This window comes from Podarcis pityusensis, assembly GCF_964106645.2.
Source record: "Podarcis pityusensis genome assembly, chromosome: 5".
Lineage (NCBI taxonomy): Eukaryota > Metazoa > Chordata > Lepidosauria > Squamata > Lacertidae > Podarcis > Podarcis pityusensis.
The window spans coordinates 80,710,861-80,737,098 of NC_138032.1; the positions used below are offsets into that span (position 1 = coordinate 80,710,861).

At 42.8% G+C, this 26,238-nt stretch overlaps 2 protein-coding genes across 8 annotated transcripts in view; one reads left to right on the forward strand and one right to left on the reverse strand.

Moving 5' to 3' along the window:
- Window positions 1–17,356, reverse strand: part of LOC308476921 (uncharacterized protein) — a 212,206-nt gene extending 194,850 nt beyond the window's left edge. For both annotated transcript variants that reach the window (XR_013986176.1, XR_013986177.1), the window contains exon 1: window positions 16,941–17,356. The gene's annotated coding sequence lies outside the window, so the exon portion shown is untranslated. The remainder of the gene's footprint in view (window positions 1–16,940) is intronic.
- RASGEF1A (RasGEF domain family member 1A) overlaps window positions 1–26,238 on the forward strand; it is a 220,756-nt gene that overhangs the window by 162,457 nt on the left and 32,061 nt on the right. For 4 of the 6 annotated variants that reach the window (XM_081005025.1, XM_081005021.1, XM_081005024.1 and 1 more), the window contains exon 2: window positions 18,219–18,398. In XM_081005025.1, coding sequence (XP_080861151.1) covers window positions 18,225–18,398 — 174 coding nt within the window. In that variant the 5' untranslated portion in view covers window positions 18,219–18,224. Of the gene's footprint in view, window positions 1–11,750; window positions 11,969–17,534; window positions 17,672–18,218; window positions 18,399–26,238 lie in introns of those variants that run through there. The other 2 variants (XM_081005022.1, XM_081005026.1) reach the window with 2 other exon arrangements.

The window sequence follows — 26,238 nt, forward strand, 5'->3', positions numbered from 1 at the left end:
TGTGGTGTAGTTGTTAAGAGTGGTAGTCTCGTAATCTGGGGAACCGGGTTTGCGTCTCCGCTCCTCCACATGCAGCTGCTGGGTGACCTTGGGCCAGTCACACTTCTCTGAAGTCTCTCAGCCCCACTCACCTCACAGAGTGTTTGTTGTGGGGGAGGAAGGGAAAGGAGAATGTTAGCCGCTTTGAGACTCCTTCGGGTAGTGATAAAGTGGGATATCAAATCCAAACTCCTCCTCCTCCTCTTCTTCTTCTTCTTCTTCTTCTTCTTCTTCTTCTTCCTCATAGTTAATAGTTGATCAGCAGCTACACTATCTAGTGTGCACTGATCCTTAGCATGAATCTTACTTACATATTCTGTTAAAAAATATCGGCTGATGAAGACTATTATGAAACAGTAGTACAGTGGTACCTCGGGTTACATATGCTTCAGGTTACAGACGCTTCAGGTTGCAGACTCTGCTAACCCAGCAATTGTACCTCGGGTTAAGAACTTTGCTTCAGGATGAGAACAGAAATCGTGTGGCAGTGGCGCAGCGGTGGCGGGAGGCCCCATTAGCTAAAGTGGTGCTTCAGGTTAAGAACAGTTTCAGGTTAAGAACGGACCTCCAGAACGAATTAAGTACGTAACCAGAGGTACCACTGTATCATTCCGGAGACACTGTTCTTTTGAGGCTTTTGAGACATCTTCCGTTGAAACTTTTGAAAGACTATTGAGAGACTTTACTTTTGAAACTTGAGACGTCTTCTGTTGAAACTTTTGAAAGACTATTGTGAGACTGTCCTTAGACATCTGTTTTGAACACACAGCTTGACGGTCCTCGCTACCACTCTGTTATATTGTACATATGAACTCTGATTGGCTTATTCCTATAATTTGAATGATATCATTATTCTATTATATATTCTCTACTATTAGCCTATGTCTTAGGTTTGTATTGTTGTGACTGGTTCTTATTGCAACACAGGGGTTTGTTTTTGGTTCAAGGGAGCAGGCCAGCAGTGGCAGCCGTGGAGAAGCAACAGGGTGCTCCCTTGTGCTACTGCCACCACTGCTACATCTAGGGACAAGCGCTGGCTCATCTTCCTCACCTAGCTTGACAACAGCACTGGCAGGGGAAATGGAGACATTCCAGGATCAAATCAGAAGCTGGGATGGTTTCTGTAATTTCAGGACTGTCCCTAGAAAATCGGGATACTTGGAGGGTATGGTAGCGGTTATGTTGCTCTATCAGAGTTCTGCTGCTGCCAGCCAGGGAGTTGGATTACAGTCTTACGTGGCTCACAGTCCTGTTTACACTGCCTTGAGTGCATGCTCCAGTGAATACAGAACATTCACATATGTATATTCACTTCTGACTAGCCATTGATTGGCTCACACTGTAAGGGCATATCATCCTATACTATAAAAAAGCCCCAGTCAGTTTAACAATCAATGGCTTCCCCCACAGAATCCTGGGAAATTGAGTTTAGTGAGGGTATTGACAGTCTTTAAGAGATCCCCTCACAGAACCTCTGGTGCCTGGATCCCAAGGGGAAGAAGGAATGACTGCTAAACTGACTAAACTCTGTTGATATGGCCACAGAACCCACAAACCTGATTTTTACTGATAGCTCTCATATTCACAGCTGACTGAGAAGAGCTAAATTAAGTTACTGCCTCATTGAGACCATTATTGCAGCTTATTATACTAAATCTTAACATTTATTATACAAAATCCACAGTGAATTCTTTTCTAAAATTTATTTTTTTTTAAAAATCTACATATAATGTACCTTTTACTACATTAAAAACAGAACATTTAAAGTAACAGACGGGTAACAATTTTTTTATTTTTTTAAAGGAACTGGGAGGTTAAATTTTTAAAATGAAGGCTTTTCCTTTAAAATAAAAGTATCTTTTGCACTGAAAATGTAAACGAACTTGGAACTAGTTATGATTAGGAGTGACCCCGAGCTGTTTCACAGAACTACAGTTCCCAGGATTCCCTGCTTGAGGTCCTTGGCAGCTTTGAAAACCATCTTTCCATTTGTCAAGCGAATGTGCCCTCAATTCCTATTGTTAAAAGACACATCCTTTATTCACACTGTTTGTTTTGCACCGGCCAATTAAATGTATTTTTTACTTAGGAGGAAGCTCAAATTCAGTGGGAGTTCCCCCTCACTGGTAAATATACATAGGACTGCATTATCATTATACATAATTCAGATTCAAATACTAATAATGTCATGAAACTTTATAATATACAGAGGTATCTCCCCTAGGTGCCCTCTGAGGCTGCATACTTAGCTACCTGCTGCTAATTGCTCCTGGAGGGCATTTCCTGCACGTTCCATGCTGCCACCTCACCCTGCGTGCCTCTCTTGTTTGTGTCAGGCTTTGTTTGCCAACTCTAAAGAGCCCCGCCCTGCCAAAGCAACCCAGTAGCGATAAACAAGAACACTAAGAACTGATACCCTAAACTTAATCCAGCCCAGTTTTGAATAAGCTTGTTTACCATTGCACTCGCACATGACAAGGTCACAAACCAGCACAGAGCTTGCAGCATTTAAACTCGTAATAGACTCAATAAAATTCACTCACATAAAAACATTCTCACGAAGTGTCACGTGCTCCGTTTGAATGCATAAAAAAATGAATTTTTTAAAGATGTGTTTGCTGCATTAAATGGCTTTGTTACTTTGCTGCGTAGAGATAACAGGCAAAGTGAACAACCACCCCCTTTTGCAAATTCCAAAACTTCTGCATCACCTCCCCATATAGTATGCTTGTTTGATGTGGTGCAGTATCAAATAAGAGCTGTGGATCTCACAATAAACCAGTGCACAGTGTTTGAAGTGTAGCAATACAACACTATGTTGTACATACAACACTACGTATGTGGAAGCACTCAATGAGTATGGAACCTGGTCAATGCCTAGATGGAAGATGACATATACCCCATGTAAACAACTCTGAGGTTTCTAAAGAAAGGAAGCGTTTAGTATCATCAGTAAAATAACAAGCATACAATTTACAGTTGAGAGGATAGTTTGTAGCATAGTTTCAGTTGCCATACTCAAAATTTATAATCCATTTTTTGAGGGTGTAATACCAATGTGTCAGAGGGGAGGCATAAATTTGAAGGCAGTTCTACCACCTAATGCAAGCCCCTTCTGGTCTCAAGCCAGCAGAGTGGAAGTGAGGATGGAAGAACAGTCTGCATACCTCAGTTGTTTCTGGGCCTTAAAGTATTAATTTTGGGTGTGAGGGTTGTCTGTTTCCATCCCATTATTTCCAGCAGGAGGGGAAAGGGGCGGGGGAGAGGTTTAGAGATGCTCAGAGGTGTCTAAACCTTCCTCCAGTTGTGGGATCCAGAATGTCCCCAGAATGTCCCTTTTCTGACCCTACTGATGCCAGAAGTGTGATGTCAGTTGGGCCAGAACTTCAGGGGGATGCTGGTGGTTGTGAAGAAGTAGGTTTCAACACTGAAGTTTGGTCTTCAACATCCAAGGTGAAGATCCAGTCTGCCCTATGGCTACATAGGATTGCACTCTTAAGTGATTATATGAACACCACAATATTAAAGAGCATTCTCTACCCAGATTCAAACATCAGCAAAATTATTTTTCTCTCAGGAACAATGAAGTAAATTTGCTCCTTGTTTCTAGCATTCTGGTTAGTTATTGCAAAAGCACTGGGGAATAATGATCTATCCTTAGGAGGATTCAAAGTTGTATTTTATTGACTTAAACTGGACTACATGTATTTGGGCTTTGTTATTTCTTATTTAAAAAAACAATGCCCACTCCAATCTCACTCTTTCCAGGATGACTCTCAACAGTTAGCACTATGCCATCCCCATTACAAAACCTCTGGCTGTGGGCCTGATTTCAAACAGTACAATAAAACAAACGAGAAATTATTGTCATTATTATTATTTCCAGCTTAAAGGTAAAGGGTAAAGGGACCCCTGACCATTAGGTCCAGTCGTGACCGACTCTGGGGTTGCGGCGCTCATCTCGCTTTATTGGCCGATGGAGCTGGCGTACAGCTTCCGGGTCATGTGGCCAGAATGACTAAGCCACTTCTGGCGAACCAGAGCAGTGCACGGAAACACCGTTTACCTTCGCGCCAGAGCGGTACCTATTTATCTACTTGCACTTTGACGTGCTTTCAAACTGCTAGGTTGGCAGGAGCAGGGACCAAGCAACAGGAGCTCACCCCATCGTGGAGATTTGAACCGCCAACCTTCTGATCGGCAAGTCCTAGGCTTTGTGGTTTAACCCACGGCGCCACCCGCGTCCCTATTTCCAGCTTAGTTTATAGCAAAATATGTAACATCATGAGATAAAAGCTCAGTTTCTACAATAAAGATGCTGGGCCCATTTTATACTGCTCCAATGATTTTCAAATTTTGTTGTAGAAACCCTTTGATTTTCAGACACTTTTCAGGGGTTCCTTGTGAGTAATGGCAAGCAAGCTTTCCTAAAAGCAAGATGGCATGCTCCTATTAGCCTTCCTTTGCAATTCCAGAGTACCCTCTCAATTTGCACATTGTAGAACCCAGTTTCATAAACAAGACACTTTCAATGCCCCACATAAGCTGAGGGTGACATTAGAATGCAGCCCACAATGTTCTGCAGGGTTTTGGGTTTTCATGACAAACGAAACCGACTTGAAAGGCTCTCTACAAGGAGGGAAGCTTGAAAACTATTGCAACTAGATCCAAAGATGCCTAGGAAGGTATTGGCTGTAGCCTGACTGAAGATTCAGTAAACTGCTTTTAAGCACTTGTTGCAGAAGTTGCCTGCACCACAGTTGTGGCCAATCTGGTTTGCAATGGAGTATCTAATATGTTGAAATTAACTGAGGGTTTCTGCTTCACGCCTCTGTACCACACCTTCTAACTGGGAGGCCCGAGGTAATACTAAGCTCATAAAGCATGCTGAGTATGAACATTCCAAGAATACCTCCCTTTGTGTACAGGTTGTGCTGTTACATAAGAAAGAAAGGCAATCCAGCATGTCATCCCCTCCACTGGTTTACCATATCACTGCATTCCGATAAGGCACTTTCAGCAATGTTTCCAAGCAATGTTTCCAGCAATGTGTTCCTCCTGTACAAATCTGAGGTGAAAGATCCTCTGTGATAAGAAGACTGTTTTTCCTTAGATGCTCCCCAACCTTTTTGCTACTGTACATGAGTGACTTAAATCACTAGTAAGCTAGAAGTCTCATTATTTGCTATTTACAGAGTGAGAAAGATCATGTCTTTTCCGTGGCCTGCCCTCATTATTCCTTCCCCATTTCCTCACTCCTTCCACACCAAACTTCTTTTTCAGAACAGCATTTCATTGCACATGTATTAGGGAAGGATGAATCTCTATGTTTCTAGACCACGTCACAAGTTTTCACCCATAATTTATTTCAATTTCCGCATTAATCTGCATTTAAAAAACAACAACAAACCCTTCTCAAAATCAGGGGTGGTGTCAAGGGTTGGCATGTGGTGTATTTTTCTCCGAGAATATGCATTAAAATGGGCCTTTGCTCTCAAAATCCATATTTTTATACTTTCCAGAACAATGTCATTACACTTGGAGAAATGTGAAATATGGTGGATAACTTAAGTTCCAATGCACGCATTGGTCTGAGATGTGTGCATCAGGTCGTTTCATATAGGAATCCAAAAAAATGTGAATTCTTCAAGTGGTTGTAGCATGCATGATGTTCTGCGAACTCTTCTTAAAGAGCAATGTACATGTAATGAACCTAAACATTACTGAAAGAACTTACTAAGAGGATGTAAATGGCATATGTCAAAGCTACTTCCCTTGTAATTAACATGATTCAGAAGAATGTAAATTGGTGCCTTTGTAATTACTTGTTGCTGTCCTGTAGGAATCGGGTATGCAATTTATCCAAGTGTCTTTAAGTAAATCGGTTGCAGCGCACTGTAATCCAGTTCTTCGTTTGTTTTTGACTCTTTAAATTATCACGGTTCCCTTTGACCCCCGCCTTCACAATTTTATGTAAAAGTGCTTAGTCTTAAGAAAGAAGGAAGCCACGCTCAGACTTGTTGAGTAGGATAAAATACTTTTGAACAGTTTCTCTTCCCAAAAATTTTATGTGTCAAACTGAGTGCTATTTATAGAGCTATGTGTACATAACACATACTGCAGTGCAAATGGAGCGCATTGGTCTTGTGTCTGAGCTGTAATTCTTATGCCTGTTTACTCAGAAATAAGTACCACATCGTTCAGTGGATCTTACTTCTAAGTAAGTGCATATAGGATTATGCTTAAGACACATTAAACATCACGAGACTTATTTTTTAATACAGTATGCCCACAATTTACATGCCTTTAACTTGTGCATGTTCATCTTTATGTGCTGGCTGGGGCGGGGAGAGAATTAAAAGGGGGTGAAAAGGGGGTGGGCATCCAGGAAAAAAGACTGGTAATCCCACCCACCATTGAACCCCCTGTGTTTTGACTATATGTGATTTTAGCTTTATGGATAAATATGGATAGGGTCACACTTTTTGGCCAGCTGTGATAAACTCTGTCATTAGCGACTTTGAATGAATCAGTTTCAGTTTCACACACTGTCATTTTTGGAAGGGTTTGGAGTAGATAAAGGAAATAGGAACTGTAAAATATTCTCAGCAGTTGGAAGAATGCAACCTGAATGGCAGCCTTTACCATAGTATAAGCATCACCGTCTAACCTATAACTGAAATATTATTTGCATTTTACCAAGACAAAACAGAGAATGGCTTGCAAAGGAGAACAGCAGCAAAACCCTGGAAAACCCCAACGTGCACAGCTACAAACCAACTGGCCTGCTAGTAAAAACAACACAGATAACATCTGGCCAGGCCAGTTTCCTGCTGGTTGTTTGGCAAGCCTACCAGCCAGCCAGGTGCATAAAAACCTCCCTGCTTTGGCAGTTCAAGGCAAGCAGCAAAAGGAGAGATTTGTAATACTCCTCTCAAACCAAACTGAAGTCATGTTCTTTCCTGTAATTTCACACAACTTTGAAATGTACCCCATCTTGGCTGGGGGGCAAACTGGTTTACGGTCAATTGACGGTGATAGCTTTTATTGTGTGCTTCCTTTACACATTTCCAGACACTTCTAAGTAAAGCCATGTAAAATCTAGGTATCTAAGGGGAGCTTTACCAACCTTTCACCCAAGCCATGCTTGGTTATTTGTTTCCGTTACACTTTTCTTTAAAATACAGAGGTTTGGGTCAAATATTTTATCAATCCACAATCTAAGCCAAAGTCAGACTTGTACTTCTTCTTGCAGACAATACACACATATTAAATGCACTAAAGTTGTTGGACTACAATTCCCATCACCAGAGGTGTACCTAGGGGTTGGAGAAGCCGGCACTCTCTGGGGGTGCAGGCCCTGGGGGAACACAAAAATCACCCCAGAAATCTGCCTCCAGTTATCTGTGTCAGGTCATGAGTTTAGAGCAGAGCTGGAAACTGAGCAGTAGGAGAAATGGCGAGGCGGTATGAAGGTAGACCGCTGGAGACTATGGCATCTATGATGTATATGTGTTTAGCAACATGCCACTGCTGTTGCAGTAAGATCAAACGCAGGAGATTCTTCCTGTCTTTCTTGCCATTCCTCCTCACCTCACCCTCACTCCAGACACTTTGACTACTTGGGTCACATAAAATGTAGTGATTTCTAATGTGGCTACTATGGTAAAGTGATTTGCGGGGGGGGGGGCGGGGGGGGCAATACAGATCCTTGTCAACTGCATAAGGGACCCTAGATACACCTCTGCCCATCACCCCTGACTTTGGCTGTGCTGACTGATGGGGAGTTATAAGTCAACAACATCTGGAAGGTAACACTTTGACTACTCCTAGCCACACACAGAAAACACCAGGGATAAGATACTGGAAATGTGCTTGTGAGGGAAAAGCCCGCTGTTTCCTCAGCTACCTTGACAGAAACGCTCTTATCACCACGCAAGGAAAGCCTCAAATGTTGACAGAGGTTCTTGGGAGGGAGATGAACTGCCATGACCTTTGTAACAGAGTGTGGAAAGAGCAACACACAACCTTGTCCATAACCACCCATCAACATTCAAGATGAAAAGCTCGTAGAAATGAGTTCTTTCCAAGGTTTGTTTAGAAAAGGGCCTAAGCAGTAGGTTAGTCATTCTTATTAGGCATGTTCGCCATTGTTATTATACACAGCTGCTTTCAAGAGGCACAAGGCAGGCACTAAGTGTAGAGCAGTGGAGGCCAAAATGCAAGTGTTTCTAAATACATTGAAATATATACATTATTACAAGCAAAGTGGGAAGTGATGGGTTGCTACAACCAGGTTACAAAATTGGAGTGATGTCCAGAGTAGCCCAGTTTTCGCAACGGGAATTATGATTAAAAAAAATAAAAATTTTAAAAAATCTTAGTCATACTTGTCTTTAAACCAAATACAGTGGTACCTCGGGTTAAGTACTTAATTTGTTCCGGAGGTCCGTTCTTAACCTGAAACTGTTCTTAACCTGAAGCACCACTTTAGCTAATGGGGCCTCCTGCTGCCGCTGCGCCACTGCTGCACGATTTCTGTTCTCATCCTGAAGCAAAGTTCTTAACCTGAAGCACTATTTCTGGGTTAGCGGAGTCTGTAACCTGAAGCGTATGTAACCTGAAGTGTATGTAACCTGAGGTACCACTGTACAAGGGAGCAGATAAGCACTCAGACAGACGGGGCTAGTTTGTAAGTCATCTGTTGCAACATGCTTCCACTAGAAAGCTATTCTGCTGCACTGTGTATGTAACCCGAGGTACCACTGTATAGCTAAATGATTGGTGTCTATTTCACAAATTTATATCCTTCTCCCTTCCCCCGCAAAAAGAAATTCAAAGCTGCTAATAACAATAAACTATACACACAAACCAAATTGACAAATAAACCACAAACAACATAATAAAAACCTTAATTTTTAAAAAACAAAAAATCAGCAAAAAACATCCATTCATAAAGCTCCCCAAACTGAGTGAAGCTATAAAGGAAAACAGTCTTAAAATATTAATAGGAAGGAGAGGATGGAGGTTTTCCATCCTAAACCAGGCTTTAGCCCACAAAGTGTTCGGGCTTGGCAAATCTAAGCCAAGGGGACTTTCCACAAGGTGCATGCCACAAAAAGGACTCTGCTCCATTTTGCCACCCCCTAGGATTCAGGTAATTCCTCAGGTGATGAATGGAGCATGTAAAGAGGAACTTATGGAAGAAGATGCTCTTTGAGGTATATGGGTCCCAAGCAATTTAGGTAATACCGTATTCTTTTCTCTTCTTTCATAATGCAATATAAATAATACAATCATAATACTTAAGGGGGGGGTTGCCAGAAATGCATATTTAATTCATTCTTGCTGATCCTCCAGAACAAGTAGATAAATAAATTATTAGAATTTCTCCAAAATTCTTCAGTGAGGTACTTCGTCAAAAGCTTTTTGAAAGTCCAAGTACAAGATATCAACTGGATCACCTCTATCTATATGCTTGTTAATACTCTCAAAGCACCCTAAGAGGTTAGTGAAACAGGGCTTACACTTGCAAAAGCCATGCTGCTTCTGCTTCAGCAAGACCTTTTCTTCATATGCTTTCCACCTGCTTTCCTGGAAGACACATGAAACTAACTGGATGTTATTTCTTGGATTCCCCCAGATCGCTTTTAAAAAACTGGCATCCCCATGGCCACTTTCCTGTATAGAGGCCAATCTTAGAGACACATTAAATCTTTTTGTTAAGTAACTCAAATGTGAAATTGCTGATACTCTTAAGAACACTTTGGCAAATGCTATCTGAACCTGGTGATTTTCCGTTTTTATTTTGCCACTAAGGCCTAGAACACTTTCTCTTATCACCACAATTCTTCATATTCTCCTTCCTGCGAAAGTTAGTTCAGGCACAGGGATCTGAACTATATTGTCCATTGTAGAAGTATTCACCCAGCTTCTCTGCAATCTTCTTTTCTTCCTTCAATATACATTCGACCTACTTGTCATCTAAAGGCTGAAGCACCTCCCTAGCTTATCTCCTGCTACTAATGTATATAATGATTTTTTGTTGTTGGTCTTTATGTTTGCTTGTTCATAACTATGTGTTTCCTCATTTGGACAAGACTTTCTGAAGGAAGCCTTCTTTGCTTCTTCCATTTTCCTTCACTCTGCTTGCAAACCACATCCCCTTGGTTCTGATGGTTCCTTTCTTGATCGGTGGTAACCATTCTAACTGAACTTCTAATATTGTAATTTTCAATAACCCTGAAGCATTCTGGAGACATCTGACCCTTCTTAACTTTCTCTTTCAACTTCATTTTGGGGAAATTTCCTCTTTTGAAGTCAGATGTGACTGTGTTGCATTTAACAATTAACCATGTGAGTAATCTCGTGCATATTTCAACACAGCAATGAAGGGCCGGGGGGGGGGGAAGGGTCATGGGGGCAGGGAGTGCTGCATCTAAGAACTGTTTTTGCAATCAGCTTTTAAATTGTCTTTTGCATTTCCTACACTTGAACACAAATAATGAAACCTAAATGAGCTAGAACATTCATTCGGTTTTTAAAATAAGCCTCTTCTATATTTGATATGTCTAAATACTGGAAAAAGAGGTAACAAATGAATACCAAAAGACTTGGCTACTTGCGAAAAAAATCAGAGGGATACAGTACCTGCCCTTTAACCCATAAATTATTCCAGGACAGGACAGGACAGCAGTTAACCCTATTAGCTGGGCAAAACGTGTCGGACAATAAAGGGCTATTGTAAGCACACTAACATGATATACAGTAATTGTTTTATTATTATTTTAGTATTATTTACTAATTATGACCATTGTTATAAGAGTAGGAGTAGCAGCATATTAGCAAGTGGGGAAGGGTGAGTCTCCACCCCAAGAAGCTCACATTCTAAATATACACAATGCGGAAGACAACAAAGGGAAGGAAGGGAGGCAAAGGAAACAGGATGAATGTAAGCAAAAGTTTGTTAGGTTTTAGCTGGGGATGAGAGCACTGTTTTAATTATTAGGATCTGGGGAATTTTTCCACAGCTGCTAGCGTCATATTGAAGTAATGTGAAGTTGATGGCAATGTAGAGTGTGCTGTGTATCTGTTAATTCAGTCTGTTTGGATTGCTGGAAGATCATACTATATGTTGCTTGTAGAACTTTGTAAGGAGCCATGTGCCCTGATAATGCTACATAAATGAATAATAATAGTCATCCAAATCACAAGTACACAATCCACGATTTGGCACTCATGCAAAGGGTCTGTTTGTCAGTGTCTACCGTTACTATCTGTCAGAATTCCCCTTCTGACAAGAAATAACTCAAAAAGCCGTTGTTCGAAACAACGAGGAACTATTTAGAGAAACAGAGTCGGTTCTGTGAAACTGGCTAGAAATACCCTGACTGCTCCACACACGATCTTGGGTGTTTTATTTTTTCAAAATAAAAACTCCAAGCCATTCAGTAAGTTCCTCATCTTTGCTGCCCAGCCCTTTCGATCTCCGAGAAAGCAGAGCTGAAGGGTGAATGGGGAATAGTATTACCATGCGACCCAACCTGTTGGAAAGCTTTTCATAAAGGGAAGCAGAGGGTGGGCTTTTCCTTTCAAAGCTGGCACTCTCAGCGCACAAAAGGCAGCTGTAGTAGTAAACTCCACTCCTTTTGAATCAGACAAGCTTCCTCTCAGCCAACGGCAAGCCAAGCCAGCTGCTGACGTCAGAGCTCGTCTGGGAAGCTTGCAGGCTTGCTGCTTTTGCTCAGATGAACTGGAGCTGTTTTTGAGATCTGAGCTGGCGGGAAGGGCAGCTGAAGCCAGAGAGCTTTCTCGTTTTCTCGTCTCAGGCTCGAACTGCGATGCTCGGCTAAGGGTTACCTCTTTTAGAAAGCCACCGGGATCAACATAACACTACAAGCTTATGTACATATTACAGAAAACAATGAGGGTAAGAAAAAACAATTCCCCATTCTTTCTTTATTTCTCTTTTACGGAATTTCCTGGGGATGTTTTGTTTTGTTGTTCTAATACTTCTTTCCCCCTCCTCCCGAAAGAGCAGTAAACGACATTCGGGACTCAGTCCCCCCAGGTGAAGCTTTGGCTTCTCTGCTAAACTGGAGTCGTGTCGCATGCACTACAGCCAAGGTTTAAAAGTAGTGCGTATGTGGATATTGTTAAATGGCTTTGCTGTGTTGTGGGGAAAAGAACGGCTCCCACGTTAAAAGAACTGGAGGGGTGTCTCTTTTTCTCTTTATGGGATCCTGTCAAAGTGCATTTTTGCTTACAGATCCAAAATGCACATTGCGGTTTGGTTTCGCGTTTGGCTGCTGTTGTATAAATATAATTGGGCCAGCTTCAGAGCACTTGTGCTCCAGAGACTGCTGGCGAAAGTACAGTATGCGTTTTACATTGTTTTATCTAGAAATAAGGAATTCTTTGAGCTCTATTCCAGTGTTTACTGACAGACATAACAAGAGTAGGTGACTTTTAGCCTCGGCATGGGCGAACATAAAGATCTTAAACATCCCAGCTCCGCATTCTTAACATGCCAAAGCAAATATATTATTTCCCTCTCTTTCTCCCCTCCCCTCCTTTCTTCTCTCTCTCTCTCTCTCTCAGTTAGCTTTTAACTTGTTTGGTTATTGCTCTCTTTTCTTGGAGTGGAACTAGATGTTGCTAGACGCACTACTTTGTGTATATTTTGTACTCCTCATGGCAACCTATAGCATTCTACAATGCACAATGTGATGTCATCACCCGTTTCATTTTTCTGACACCACGATCAATGATAAGAGAGGGAACACATGGCAGAATGTTATGTTATTTTAGATTTTTGTGTTCCTTGGGGCACGGAGAGGTTTTGCTTTTCGCTTGTATTATTCTATAATATACCACATAAGGGAAACATGTCATGCAACTACAAGTCTCAAAACCATTGAATCCATTGTCTTGGTAGTCAATGTGGTACAGGGGGGTGGCATTTCCCTGGGCTGGGAAAATCCAGGTTCAAACATCTATTCAGTCATGTTTTTGGGGTAGCCTTCAGTAAGTCCCTGTTATGCCAACCTCAGAAGGTCATTGTGAAAAGAAAATGGGGTATTTTAAAGGAAATCCACAGGCAAGCAACTTATTTGAGATATGCCAGTCCTCTCTAGAGATGTGAAGGCGCTGTCAAAAAGACAAGAAAAGAATCAGGGAAAAACCCCAATTTCATTCTTTCCCTCCCCTTAAGACTTCTTCCTGGTTTTTCCAGTGGGGGAAATGGAAGTAGGTTTTGTTGCCACAGAATATCTAAGGGTGTAAAGAAATGGATCCTGGGTAGGTTTAGCTGAAATGCAATGTACAGTCACCATTTGTTTGCATTGACCTCCCCCCCCCCCCAGGTGTGCATATGTTCCCTCTAGCTGTACATTCTGGGGGTGGTGGGTGAGGAACAGGAGCAGAATGCCTGCTATCATTGCTTCTTAAACTCTGCATGTTCAGGGTGAGTGTGAAAGTGGCCTCCTTGCCCAGAGCCAAATACACATGGGGCTCCTTCACAAAATTCCCAATTGCCCCACAAACCAAGCTGTACACATGTACAGCAGTTTGCACACATTCTGCTTTTACACTCATTCTAAACATGTGGGTGCCAGGGAGCATGGGTAGTGTGTGCACCAATACTAGCAAAGTTGCCAGCAGGTGCAAGCCTCTACTCAAGTTTATTCATCATGTGAGGAGGGGGTTGTTTAGTGTAGATGTGCTAACATGTCATTTCATGGATTTGGAACATCGTCATGCGTGGCCAAGGATTCTACTCTTCATATTCAAATCTAGGTGCCTAAGAACACAAGAGTAGTCCTTCTGGATCAGGCCAAAGGTTCGTTTTGTCCAGCATTTTGTTTACATCAACAGCTGGCCAGATGATGAGAAAGGGCATGAAGGCAACAGCCCTCCCATGTTGTCCGCCCTCCACATCTGGTGTTCAGAGGTCTACTGCCTCTTAACATGGTAACTTTCAACTATCACAGCTGAGAGTTGTTGATACACCTGTCTTCCTCAACTGATAAGAAATAAGAACTACACAACTTTTATAAGACATCTGAAGGCAGCGCTGTATTGGGAAGTTTTTAATGTTTGACATTTTATTATTATTTTTTATGTGTTGGAAGCTGTCCAGAGTGGCTGGTGTATAAATAATAACATTTTCATTATTATCAGGATTGTATCCTAAATGGGGCCACTGATGAACAAGAGGGAGGGAGCAGCAGGCTTGGAAGCAAACCCAAGGTTTGCAAAAGTACAAAAAGATTTCCCTAGGGGAAAATCTTAAAAGGAAAACCCCACCACTACCAAAACCATCTAGTTAGTACTGTCCATAGTCGGTGGCCTCAGGATGCTGAATGTCCATTGGTGGAATGGCAACTGGGAGCAGTATGGAATGGTGTTCCTGGAAGAGGGCTTGGCTGGCAGACTCTAACCTTGAAAAGAAGTGCACTACATGACAACATTTTGTTGCAGGCCCCACTGGTCTAAGCAGATGGCCATCCCTGCATCTTGTTGCTGTGAATCTTATGTTAATTATTCACTTTGTGAAGGAATACCTCCTTTTGCCTGTGTTAACCCTGCCAATGAATCAATTTCATTGCCTGACCCTGAGTTTTAATACTATGAAAGAAGCATGTTCCCTCCTATTCCATAATCTGCAGTTTGGGCATGCATCTAGATGAAATAGCCTGACAGTGCACACTGTACATGAGTAGCTCATTAAAAACCACTGCCATATCCCTTAAAAGGAAGGAGTAAACTCACAGGCAACTCGCATAATAAACAGAGTCGAGCTGCCTTCCACGTCCCTCCCTTCCTCCCAAAGAAACATCCCATTTGTCAAGCTGTCATGTGAGCCTACAAGGATGCCTTGTGACTAAATTTGTGAAATACCACAGAACATTACCAAGAAAGCACTTGTGCATAGAATTGCCGTGTCTCATTTCTCAATTATATGTCAATTAGATGCTGTACATTTTGTCTCTCGTCCCCATTCACATGAGTCACTTCAAACATTTAAATGACAAACACTGGCCTGAACTGTGGGAGGGATATGCTGCTGTTTACTATTAGGGACATTCCGCCTTCTAAGTCGTAAACAGCTGTGCAGGATTCTGTCCTAGCATATGAGCTGGCAGGAGTTTTCTTCTTTCTTGGTGTCAGGGTGATGTTGGAATTAACTTAGACAAGTCCCCAACTGGCTTGCTAAATATTGCTTTTTTGGGGGGAGGAGGGGGAAAGCTTCCTTAAAAGGGAACATAATATTTGGCTGATGCTTTATATAGCAGAGCTGGCTCACACTGAATTAATGTCCCATATGAAATTTAATGTTGCTCCCCCAGCTCACATCATGTTGTGGTATTGCCTCCTCAGGGTTGTCCCAAAAGTAGTCCCATCCCCCTCTTTTTTATATAAGTAAATTGTATGAAGGGAAGGACCTGAAATGGGAGCAGTTATGAGAGTTGCAATACCCTTGTTCTAGCCCCTATTGTCCTAAGAGGTGTGAGGCATTTGTGTTACACCATTCAGGGTTTGTTTTGGGTTTCACAGTAGCCCCCTAGATTTGGATAAGCCAGGCAGCTGCATGTCCTTCATATTGTGTTGAGCTGCCAGGAATGCGGGGAGTGGAAGAGGGTTAACAGTAGAAAGCAACAATTATTTTAGTGTTAGTATTAATGATGAAGTGAGGTTGACTCATCACCTTGGACCTTGCAATGAACATCCATGAATTTTCATCAGGTAGTGGGAGATTCATGAACTGTTTGCTTGCATATGCATCAAAGGGCAGTAAGGAGTCATGCATGCCCATTACAAAGTTTGCTGAAGCTCCATGGCTGGTGGAATTTTTCATGTGCCATATAGACATTACATATGCATGGTAGAATTCTGAGTGATGGCATACAGGAGCTCTAGCAGTACTTAACAGTGATGTGTTATAACTTAGTTAATGAATCCCCAAATATTGCAGGATATCTACATTTTAGTGCAATTAAGGGAGACTTTGTGGTTTATGATGTGCCTGGCAGTGACTGGTTTAGTTGCTCTAATGTCACAGAAAGCAGAAATGTCTCTGACTGCCATTGGCTCAGCAGCTCAGAGCTCAGAAACAAGCATGGCAGGCAGCAGGAAAGGCGATACGGAAGAAACGGGGGGTTTGGAAAGGAAAGGACCTGAGAAAGCAGTGCCAATCCATCAAAGAAAGTAGGGTCCAGAGAATGGACGGAAAGCAAAGGCTGGGGCATGGGGGGGGGGGGAGAGACTGCAAAGAAAAGAAAACTGAAATGGCAAAATTGCTCATGACCAGGAAATGCAAAGGTGAAGAATTGCATATTAACTAGCAATAAAGAGCCCTATCTCTGGCTATAGGCATCGAGTATTCACATATTTCAGGAAACTAATTTTCTACTAGATCTCTTGCTCGTGGCAATAATACAGTCTCGTAGACATGATACCATACATACTAGCCATGAAATGTTTACAAAGCCATCCCAATATCCATGGCACGAAGGAAGCAGAGCAATGTCACCTGAGCCACTATTGAGGATTTCTCTTAGCAGCTACTCCTGATATAGCTTAGCAACCTTGAAAATTCAGGCTAGTAAACACGAGATACTGAGAAAGCATATGGAGGGCTGATGCATAATCACTCTGACATTCACGTTTCATGATCTAAGCACACCATGGCAACCTGATTGTTTTCGCCTCCCATGTAAATTTGCTTTGCAGCCACACATATTTGTAGTTGTTGACTATCGCATACTTCAGTCTGATAGGAGAAGAGCTGGATGTGGGGGAGCTCTGATCTCTGCCAATAACCGAGGATAGCAGGTATACTATTTTTCCCTGAAGCAAGACAGAAACACAAGACTCTGTCTGGTTGTGTTTGCACTCACCAGTATGTTGCTAAGCCAAGCAGGCAGTCTGTTTCTGTCCCAGGATAAGACCTGGTTCCTGCCACCTCCCTCTGACCATGCTTAAAGAAAGCTGCCAGACTCAGAGACTCGGTTTAACCAACTGCTCCCTTTCCCAACTGTCCCTATAGCCCACACACCTCTGAAAGCATCACCCCAGCAACGCGTTCTTCAGTGTTCCAGAAGCCAACTGCCTCCCCAGATTGCCTGCTCTTTGGCAGATGTTGTGTCAGCAGACACATCTTCAGACACTTCTAGAAGTGTTTGTGTATGAGAGGGCAGGGCAAATGAGATGAACTGCTGTCAAGATCTAAACCAGATCAAGCAGAACAGCCATGCTTGAATCGGTTTTCTGCTAAGTAGCCATCTAAACGGGTCAGGCAGAATTGCTTTGTTTCACCTTGGGAAGCTCCTCATGTCATGTGGATATTTCCTGCCCTGTCCTGAAGAGACTTCACTACACATGCCCTGTCCTTGGGATGCTTGAACATCAATGGACTTGGAAGAGCAGTGTCATTTCTCTTGAGAATTCTCCCCCCAAGTGAGGCACACTGTTTGAAGTCTTTACTTACAAAGCTTAAACCCAGGAGTGAGGAGCTTCCAGATTTGCTGGACGAAGAGCCCACCAACCATGACCACTGATCACTTGGGCTGAGGCTATTGAGGATTAAGTTGAACAACCCTTGGAAGGGTACAGGTCCCCAACTCCTGTTGTAAGGCAACTCACTTCCACCATGTGTTCAGTTTGTGGGTTTTTCATTGGAATGTTTTAATTGTGAATCTTAAGCTTCTCTTTTAATAGTTACTTGTTTTCATAAGAATCCTTATGAACAATTTTTGAGACTGATTGTTTGGTTTACTCCTTTGTAAGAATGTGTCCTCGAGGTTGTCTTCAAACACTCTTATTGTGAGACATAAATGTCATCCTGCTAGCCAGTGCACAATGTAGACCTATCAATGCGTATTTAATTTAACAACAAAGCCAGACAAAAGGCTTCGTGCACACTTGGGCATGTTGGGACTGCAAATTCCTCTTCCAAAGTTCATGCTATGTTATGTGCAGTACAAAAAAGCAGTCTGACCCTATGAAGAGTTGGCCAGAGGTCTAAGCCGAATAATTGTAGTGGACTTAAGCATGCCTAATGTTGCACAGGATCAGGCTAATATTTATTCAAAACATGGGAAAGCACCAATGAGACATATGAAAAAGCCGCTGTATATGGCTCACATCGCTTCCATTTTCTCCCTCCACTTTTGCAGGAAACTATGCCCCAGACACCAATATTTTCCAGCATGCTTGGTTCCGGATGTAGTGGGCAGGTGCAGCCAGATACAGGAGAGAGGAGTGGAGATCCTGTTTATCAAGATGGGAGTCTCATCTCTGGATCACTAGAGGCCCTGATTGAGCGCCTAGTACCCACCACAGACTATTATCCAGATGTAAGTAAACGGTTGGAGTTTTCCTTATTTTTTGTCACCGTTTTCATGGCCTGGGGACTTGAGGGTATGCAGAGCTGCTGGAGGAGAACTCAATTCATCCTTGGTGTTTATAAGTTTATAACACTTTCCTAGGATTTTTAGTTAGCAATTGGTTGGTTGGTTGGTTGGTTGAAGCAGCTTTTCCCATGGAAACATGATGAGCGTATTTGCACAATACAGTTAAATTTCTTAAAAAGTTATTTTCTTTCCCTAAGGAGCTTTGTGATCTGTAGTTTGGGGGGAGGGGGGAGGGGGGAATCTCCTCCCTCTGACCAGAGGCTGTTCTCAGCATTATCCAGCTAAGGATCCTGGTGGAGAAAGCCATGTAAAAAAAAGAAGAACTTCTTGTATAAAATCAGTAGAACTTTGCTGTGCAGATATGGCCTAGATACTTTTGTTTGGTTGTTGAACAGCCAGCTTTCTCACTTTGCTGGTCAGATCTTTGTTAGTATACACTGCATTTTGAATTTTCAAGCTTTTATTATTTGGATTTGGACTGGGGAGACCTCGGCTCAAAGCTCACTTGGTAGCCTTAGGCTAGTCACTCTCTCTTTGTTAACCGGCTTTGTAGGGTTATTTTGAGGAGAAACTATACCAACCTGAGTTACTTGGATTAGAAGAAATTCATGAAACTAAATATAAATAGCAAAACAGATGCAGATTTGCTGCATCCAGTGTTTTAAAAATGCACTTTCTGAGTATACACCTTCGTAAATTCCTTAAGACAGCATGCTGATTGCCAGACCTCAGGGAAATGATTTGATCATGCCATTTCAACAATGAGGGGCTTATCTCCCACAAAAATTAAGTGAATAAATTTTCATCTGAGGTGTGTTAGAAAGTATCCACCCTTAAACTGGGATGACATTTGGCAGTGGCTTAAACCTCTTGGTTTGCATACTGCTGTGACTGTTGAGTATTTAAGTACAGTCATAAATTGGTTTTCAAACGCCTTGTGACTCGAATGTTTTGGCTCCCAAACACCGCAAACCCAGAAGTGAGTGTTCCGGTATGCAAACTTTTTTTTGGAAGCCGAATGTCCGCCGTGGCTTCCGTGGCTTTTGATTGAGTGCGGGAAGCTCCTGCAGCCAATCAGAAGCTGCACCTTGGGTTTTCGAACGTTTTCGGAAGTTGAACAAACTTCCGGAACAGATTCCATTCGAGAACCAAGGTATGACTGTACATGCATGCTGAGAGTGGGACAAAATGAAATGTCAAGTAACATGAGTAATCTTATATCTCAGAGGCCCCTGATTTCAGGGGCAAGCTGCATCATCACCCTTTAAAACAATCTCTTCATAGTTCATTCTCCTCTTCCTGCTCCCACAATCAAATCTGCCAATCCATGTACCTCTTGAAGGAGGATAATGTCTGATATACTCAACTTTAGGTAAAGGTAAAGGGACCCCTGACCATTAGGTCCAGTCATGACCGACTCTGGGGTTGTGGCACTCATCTCGCTTTATTGGCTGAGGGAGCCGGCATACAGCTTCCGAGTCATGTGGCCAGCATGGCCAGCATGGCAAACCAGAGCAGTGCACGGAAACGCCGTTTACCTTCCTGCCAGAGCGGTACCTATTTATCTACTTGCACTTTGACGTACTTTCGAACTGCTAGGTTGGCAGGAGCAGGGACCGAGCTATGGGAGCTCACCCTGTCGCGGGGATTCGAACTGCCGACCTTCTGATCAGCAAGTCCTAGGCTCTGTGATTTAACCCACAGCACCACCCGTGTCCCTATACTCAACTTTAGTCACATGATAAAAAGTTATTGAGTCCTGCCAGCCTATTAAACCAGTTATGCTGACCTGTAATTGCATTGCACCTAGTAGACAGGCAGTTCCCATGTATGTGTAAACCCTGGAAGGTTGCTTCTAAATAGTTTGCTCTATTCTTTCCTGACCTTTTAAATGCCTACAGCACAACATGCATGTTTGATCTTTTCTTTATGATGCTGGGGGGGGGGGCATATTTATACTTCTAGGTATCTATGTATTAGGGGCAAACTCTGAAGGTTGAAGGGTTCCAAATACTAACACCAGCTTAAAAACAAACAAACCAAAAACTTGTCACATTTAAATTGGGACCAGCTTGAAACTGCATTTGTCTCCTGCTCCTGGCACTAGCCAGCCCTCCCCTGCTGGTTTCCCCTTTTTCCAAACAAAAAGTAATAGTTATTTTGGGGAAGAGAAGGGATAACCAGATGTGTGGTCTGTCCTTAGCTGGAAACTATGCCCTCCCACCCGAGTATATGTAGGAGTTTTCTATGCCTCCTGAATTGAATCAGGAGACAGAGAAAAGCATAATCACCGTGGTCTTTGGCTATCATTTCCTGCCAAGGACTGTGAGATTTGCAGTTTTATCTTTCAAATCAATTCAAGAAGAAGGGGGAATTGCACAATGTGCAACAAGAAAATACAATATTTCAATAGTGGCCCATATATTACATGATCCTTGCCTTTCGGTGCCATTATCCAGGTTATAGCCAAGATTGGTGTGCCATTCTTGCCCCATTTCATAGAATCATGGAGTTAGAAATGACACTGAGGATCCTCTAGTCCAGCCCCCTGTAATGCGAGAATAGGCAGCTGTCGCTTACGGGGATCGAACCTTGGCATTATTAGCACCACACTGCAACCTTGACATTATTAGCACCACACTCTAACCAAGGGAGCTATCCAGCTGTCTCCTTACACTACTGACATAATTAACAATGGAAACAAAAGTTGTTTTTATGCAGTCTTTGCGCAGATTAAATTCTGGGGCCATGTTAGCACACCGTTATAACGACCAGCTACTTCCTCACCATTCCCAAGCAGAAATTGTCCCACGCCCATGTCTCCAACTGGATACAAATTCCAGAAAGGCACAAAAAGATCATTTGGAGCATAACAAGTTTTTTCCCCATCTTCTTCTGGCCATGCTGGAGGGTAACAAGAAAACTGCAAGGGTGGTTGGGGGGGGGGGAGAGAAGAGGTACACACAGTTCCATAGAGGATTCTGTGCATATAGGGCTTCATTTGCCTAGTACCCGGGAAAATATGCGTACTCGCAAGACTTCAGCTTTCTGGAGGTTAGGAATGGAATGTCCTTAGCTGCAACCCTTGATGCCCCTTGCAAGCAAACATTTCAGAAAAATATTCAGACAAAACATTCTGGATTGAACAGAATGAGCTGAAGGGGAAAATATTTTTCTTCTTCTTCCTCAGAAGTTATCACTGCATTCTTGGTCCTTAAGTAACAGTTACTATTTTAGTCTTCCCTTTTACATGTTCTCTTCCTGTTCTCCTCCACCCCTCCTTCAATTAAGCGTGTCTCTTAGCAACAAGTTTAGGAGCTATAGGAATCCACTTCGACCTTTTCAGTTTCAAGGCCCCAATCCTTCTTTTGTATCATCTTAAATTGGGCCAAGGGTTCATGGGGTTTTTCCCTTCTCCCAAATTCTCCCCAGCTGCTGGAAACTAAATGGTGTGTAATTTTCAACCCCAAAGATTCCACAGCCTCATTTTGTTTGCACAACCATGGTGGTACAGAAAAAATATCATGATAGTTGCATGTGGCCTCCATGCATGTTGGTGATGCATCTGAATAGTCCCTTAGAGGAGTGGCTGGTGCTACCATCTAGCATTAATTGGGTCCTGTGTCTAAAAATTGGAGCATTTGTCCAGCATCTGCCCAGGATGATGTTTTGGTTGACACTGATAGTTGTCAGTGGTTGGTGGATGTTTGGAATGGTTTCATCTGTGTAAAACTCCCCGCACATAGAAAACAAGCCTTTTTGGCGGGGCAGGGTGGGGAAGTTGAGCTATCTCTCTGACTTTCAGCATTTCTGCATGCATGCATGGGTTTTTTGGCTTTTCATACGAGACAACAATTCTGCCTTACAGCCTGGGACCTGCAACCTTTGTAAAGCCTCATTTAGCGTGCTTCAACACTGTTCCTATATTTGGGTGGGATTCAGGTTACACTATTAATGTTGACTTGGGGCTCCTGTGCAACAAACCTCTGTCCCCACCCCACCGATTGGATTTTAATGATAAGGAAAGTGGCAAGAAGCACTGGAAAGTTGGAATAAGATTTGCTTTGCTTAACCTCTTCACAAACAAATCAGAATAAATGCTCCATAAACAGCCAACGTCTAACATGACTGCAAACCTTGTGCAAACAAATCAGGATGAATGCTCAATAATGAACAGGTCATCTGGATCCAACTTTCATTTCAGTCCTCGTCTTTCTAGAAGTCTATGAATCTATTTAAAAAGGAAACTGCTTCTTGATGCAACATAAGCAGTTTTGAGGGGGGACGGGACACTTTCAGCTGCAAATTCACTTGCAAACTTAATCGCTTCCCTCATTTTTTCCCATCCTAAGAATCAAATCAGTGTAGGTTGTTTTTAGAAGAGAACCCAACTTGTTTTTCAGCTCTCACCCTTTCTAAGTTCATACATCATTACTCAAGAGCTGGCTTGAGTCTGTCGTTTTTAAGGAAAGCACACGCAGAGGAATGCAGTACGTTAAGTGTTCTCTTGCTGTAATATGCATTTTGCAGTGTTTTAAAAAAATGACATTCAAATTACATTAATCACAGGCCACTAAAATAAGCTCATCAGCTGCTTCCCTCCAACTCACTGTGTGCAGACTTCTATCCAGAACAAATTGTTCACTCCTGAACCACTCTCACAAAAATGGAGTTGGCAGTAGGGCTGGGCACACGCGCCTCCATTCTGAAATGGATCTGGTCCCCAAACCAATTGTGGGGTGGGGGAAGAAAGCCCTAATGTTTTGTTAAAGTTTTAAACCCTAACCAAAAGGGGGCAAGGGAGAAAGGAGGCACTTTGTCTGCCCCCTCTCCCTCCGACCCCACTGCAGGCTGTTGGGATGTTGTTTGCCAGCACATTCCCTGCAGGGAACATACTGGTGAAGGAGACCCCCACAGCCAGCAGGACTGAGCCCTCTGCCCACTGGGATTTAACCAAATCTGGTCACATTCCTAGTTTGCAGGGTCCACTCTAGGCTTGGCTGATGTATCAATACATCACCCTGGACCAGTATGAGGGCCAGAGCACGATGGCTGCTTCACCCGGTGGTATTTTGTGGGTGAAGCATCTGCCACTCCTGAGTACCTCTTCTCCTATAAACACATTTTAACAAGGGTGTGGCGGGGGGGTCTTTGGGATCAGGGCTTCTGTTGGGTGCAGACTGGGGGATTCAGATGTTGGTTTGGGCCCCCAGTTGCCTAACCCCCCTGTAAAGGAATACTGGATTATCTAAGGGCAAAGTACCCTCCACACCCTTATTACCCACACTTCCAGCATGTCTGTGTGCATCATTGGCATAATGAGTGATAGTGTATTTGGGGCCACCTCACTGTAGACATTTAAAAGCCATTACCGGGATTGCAAGTGGGCTGATTTTCTTATTTTACAGGGCTCTGGTACAGAACGTCTCAAATCACCTTCCCAGACACTGTTGCCTGCCTACACATGGCAGTATATGAGATTGGGGTCAGGTAGGCACAGGTTTGGACACACTCCCACATGAATACAATCAAAGATGTTGTGAAAGCTAGACCCACCCACCCCTCAGTGTCTTAAATGGTTTCCCTGGTTTCCTTTTAACATATGGAAACCTATTCAAAACGTTCGGGACTCTGCGTGTGCCAACCTTTTCAGAGAAGTGTCTCGCTCCAGACTGTGTGTGGGAGGGCTCAGCTGTAAAGTATTCCCTGCATAAAAGCCTCTCTGCACATTGAAAGTTAACACATTAAGGAAAAGACATTGAATTTTGGGGTGCTTTCCAGGCATTGCTCCCTACCAAGCATTCTGAGCAGGCGCAACTCCAGGAACAGATTGCACCCAATTTATATTTGGTATAATTGACTTTCTTTCAAGGAGCTCAGTGCGGAATTTCTGCTTCACAACAACAGTGCCAGGAAGGTTTCGCTAAGAGATATTGGACTTGCCCCTGCACAACCCCACAAGTTTCAGAGCCAAATGGGAATTTGAACCTGAGTTTCTTGTATCTAGCCCGACATTCTAGCTCATAAACTTGTGACTATTTGCATGGAGGCTGTCCCCCCCCCCCCCCCCGCAGAAGTGTTTAGTCCTGGTTTTCCCCAGGTATTTCCCCATCTTCTGAACACTAGAGAAATGCCACATAGGCCTCTGTAGCTTCTTGTTTTGCAAACCTTTTGTCCACGAGAAACAAAACACGTTGGTTTCAAATGCAGAACCACTCCCAGAGACAGTGAAACCTCTGGCCTACACAAACAGTAATTGAGGCTGAAAAATTGTTACTAGACTAGACTTGTGCTATTTTAGACTGCAGGTGATAATAAGGGACGGAGTATGTTTGAATGGTTTCTCCCACAACACACATACACTCACACTGCACACTAGACACTAACCTGTAGAAGCAAAGGCTAGGCTAGAATCATTCTCCCAGATGTGCAAGATCTCTTGCGGCATTATGAAGAAAACAGTGCAAACATATGGCAGGAGAGCAGCAGGTGGAAGTATATTAGAACAGCGTACCCGCTTTGACCATTTTTCTCACCTAACAACTTGTGGAAGGTAACTCTCTGCAAGAAGGAGTCTTTTATATCAACGGAGGCCCCTTGCATTTCTTAGAATGGAATATTCCTTCCAAACCTAGTTGTGTTTGTTTGGGATTTATGTCTTCTGAATGTACAGTGTAAAAAACAAATTAAAAAACCCACACACAATCTGATCTTTCTCTGCAAACAAGTTGGCTAATAATATAAACAAATTTTTAAAATGTAAAGGTATTAAAATATTGTCATGATTCCCTAGTGAACCTGGGAGTCTGATGCCTTAGACAACCTTCTTGACTGTGATAAATGGAGAAATTGGTGGCCCTGTCTGTATTGAGAGCCTTTGTTATTCATGGCTCCCATCCCACAGCCTTTGAAAAGCCAGTATTCGGACTGGAGTTATCTCAGCTTTATACAGCAATTTCCTGCTTTATGCAGACTGTTCAGAATAGAGTCCCAAACTAGAATTAGTGCAGGGGACTGAATTATAACATGCTGTCCTCAGAAGAATGTGGCCTAGCTTGTTGGAAGAAGGGTCACTGACAGGGCAGAGCTGCTTACATGTCAGATTCTTTGCACTGACACATGTAGCAAAAACTTCTGCATGAAATATGCCAACACCACTGTTACCAGTTTTCTCCAGTAGAGTGGGGGGGGGGATTTTTTCAGTTTTCCAAGATAAACCTCTTTCAGTTCTTCCTAACTTCAAGAGCTGGAATACAGGTGGCACAAAGCAGCAGGCAATTGGCACGCTACCATGAAGGACTATAGCCACACCTGTCCATTTTCCCTTTCATTCCCTCCAACGTTTGACAGATGGAAACGAGGAACAGTCTTGCGGCACCCTTATTTGCAGATCAAGGAAGAGCCTAAGGCTCTTTCCCCCACTCAGATTTTGCCGAAGACTTTCCATCACAATGTTGCATCCATTAACTCCATAGCAGCCTGCCTGTCTTGCCCTGGCTTCAGAAGCAGGATATAATAATAATAATTTATTGTTTATACCCCGCCTATCTGGCTGAGTTTCCCTGCTACTCTATAGCTAACCAACTACAACAATTTCCTCTTAAAAACAAACAAACGTGAGAATGTTTAATTGCTCAGCGAAACTGGTTGTGCTCATTGCATAATAGCAGCAAGAGGAAAGATGTTGATCTTTCAGTATCATAATATGTTGGTTTGGAGACAGGAGATGGGAGTGGAAATAACTGAGGCCCATGTATGTGCGGTTGCAAACATGTGCTCTAGA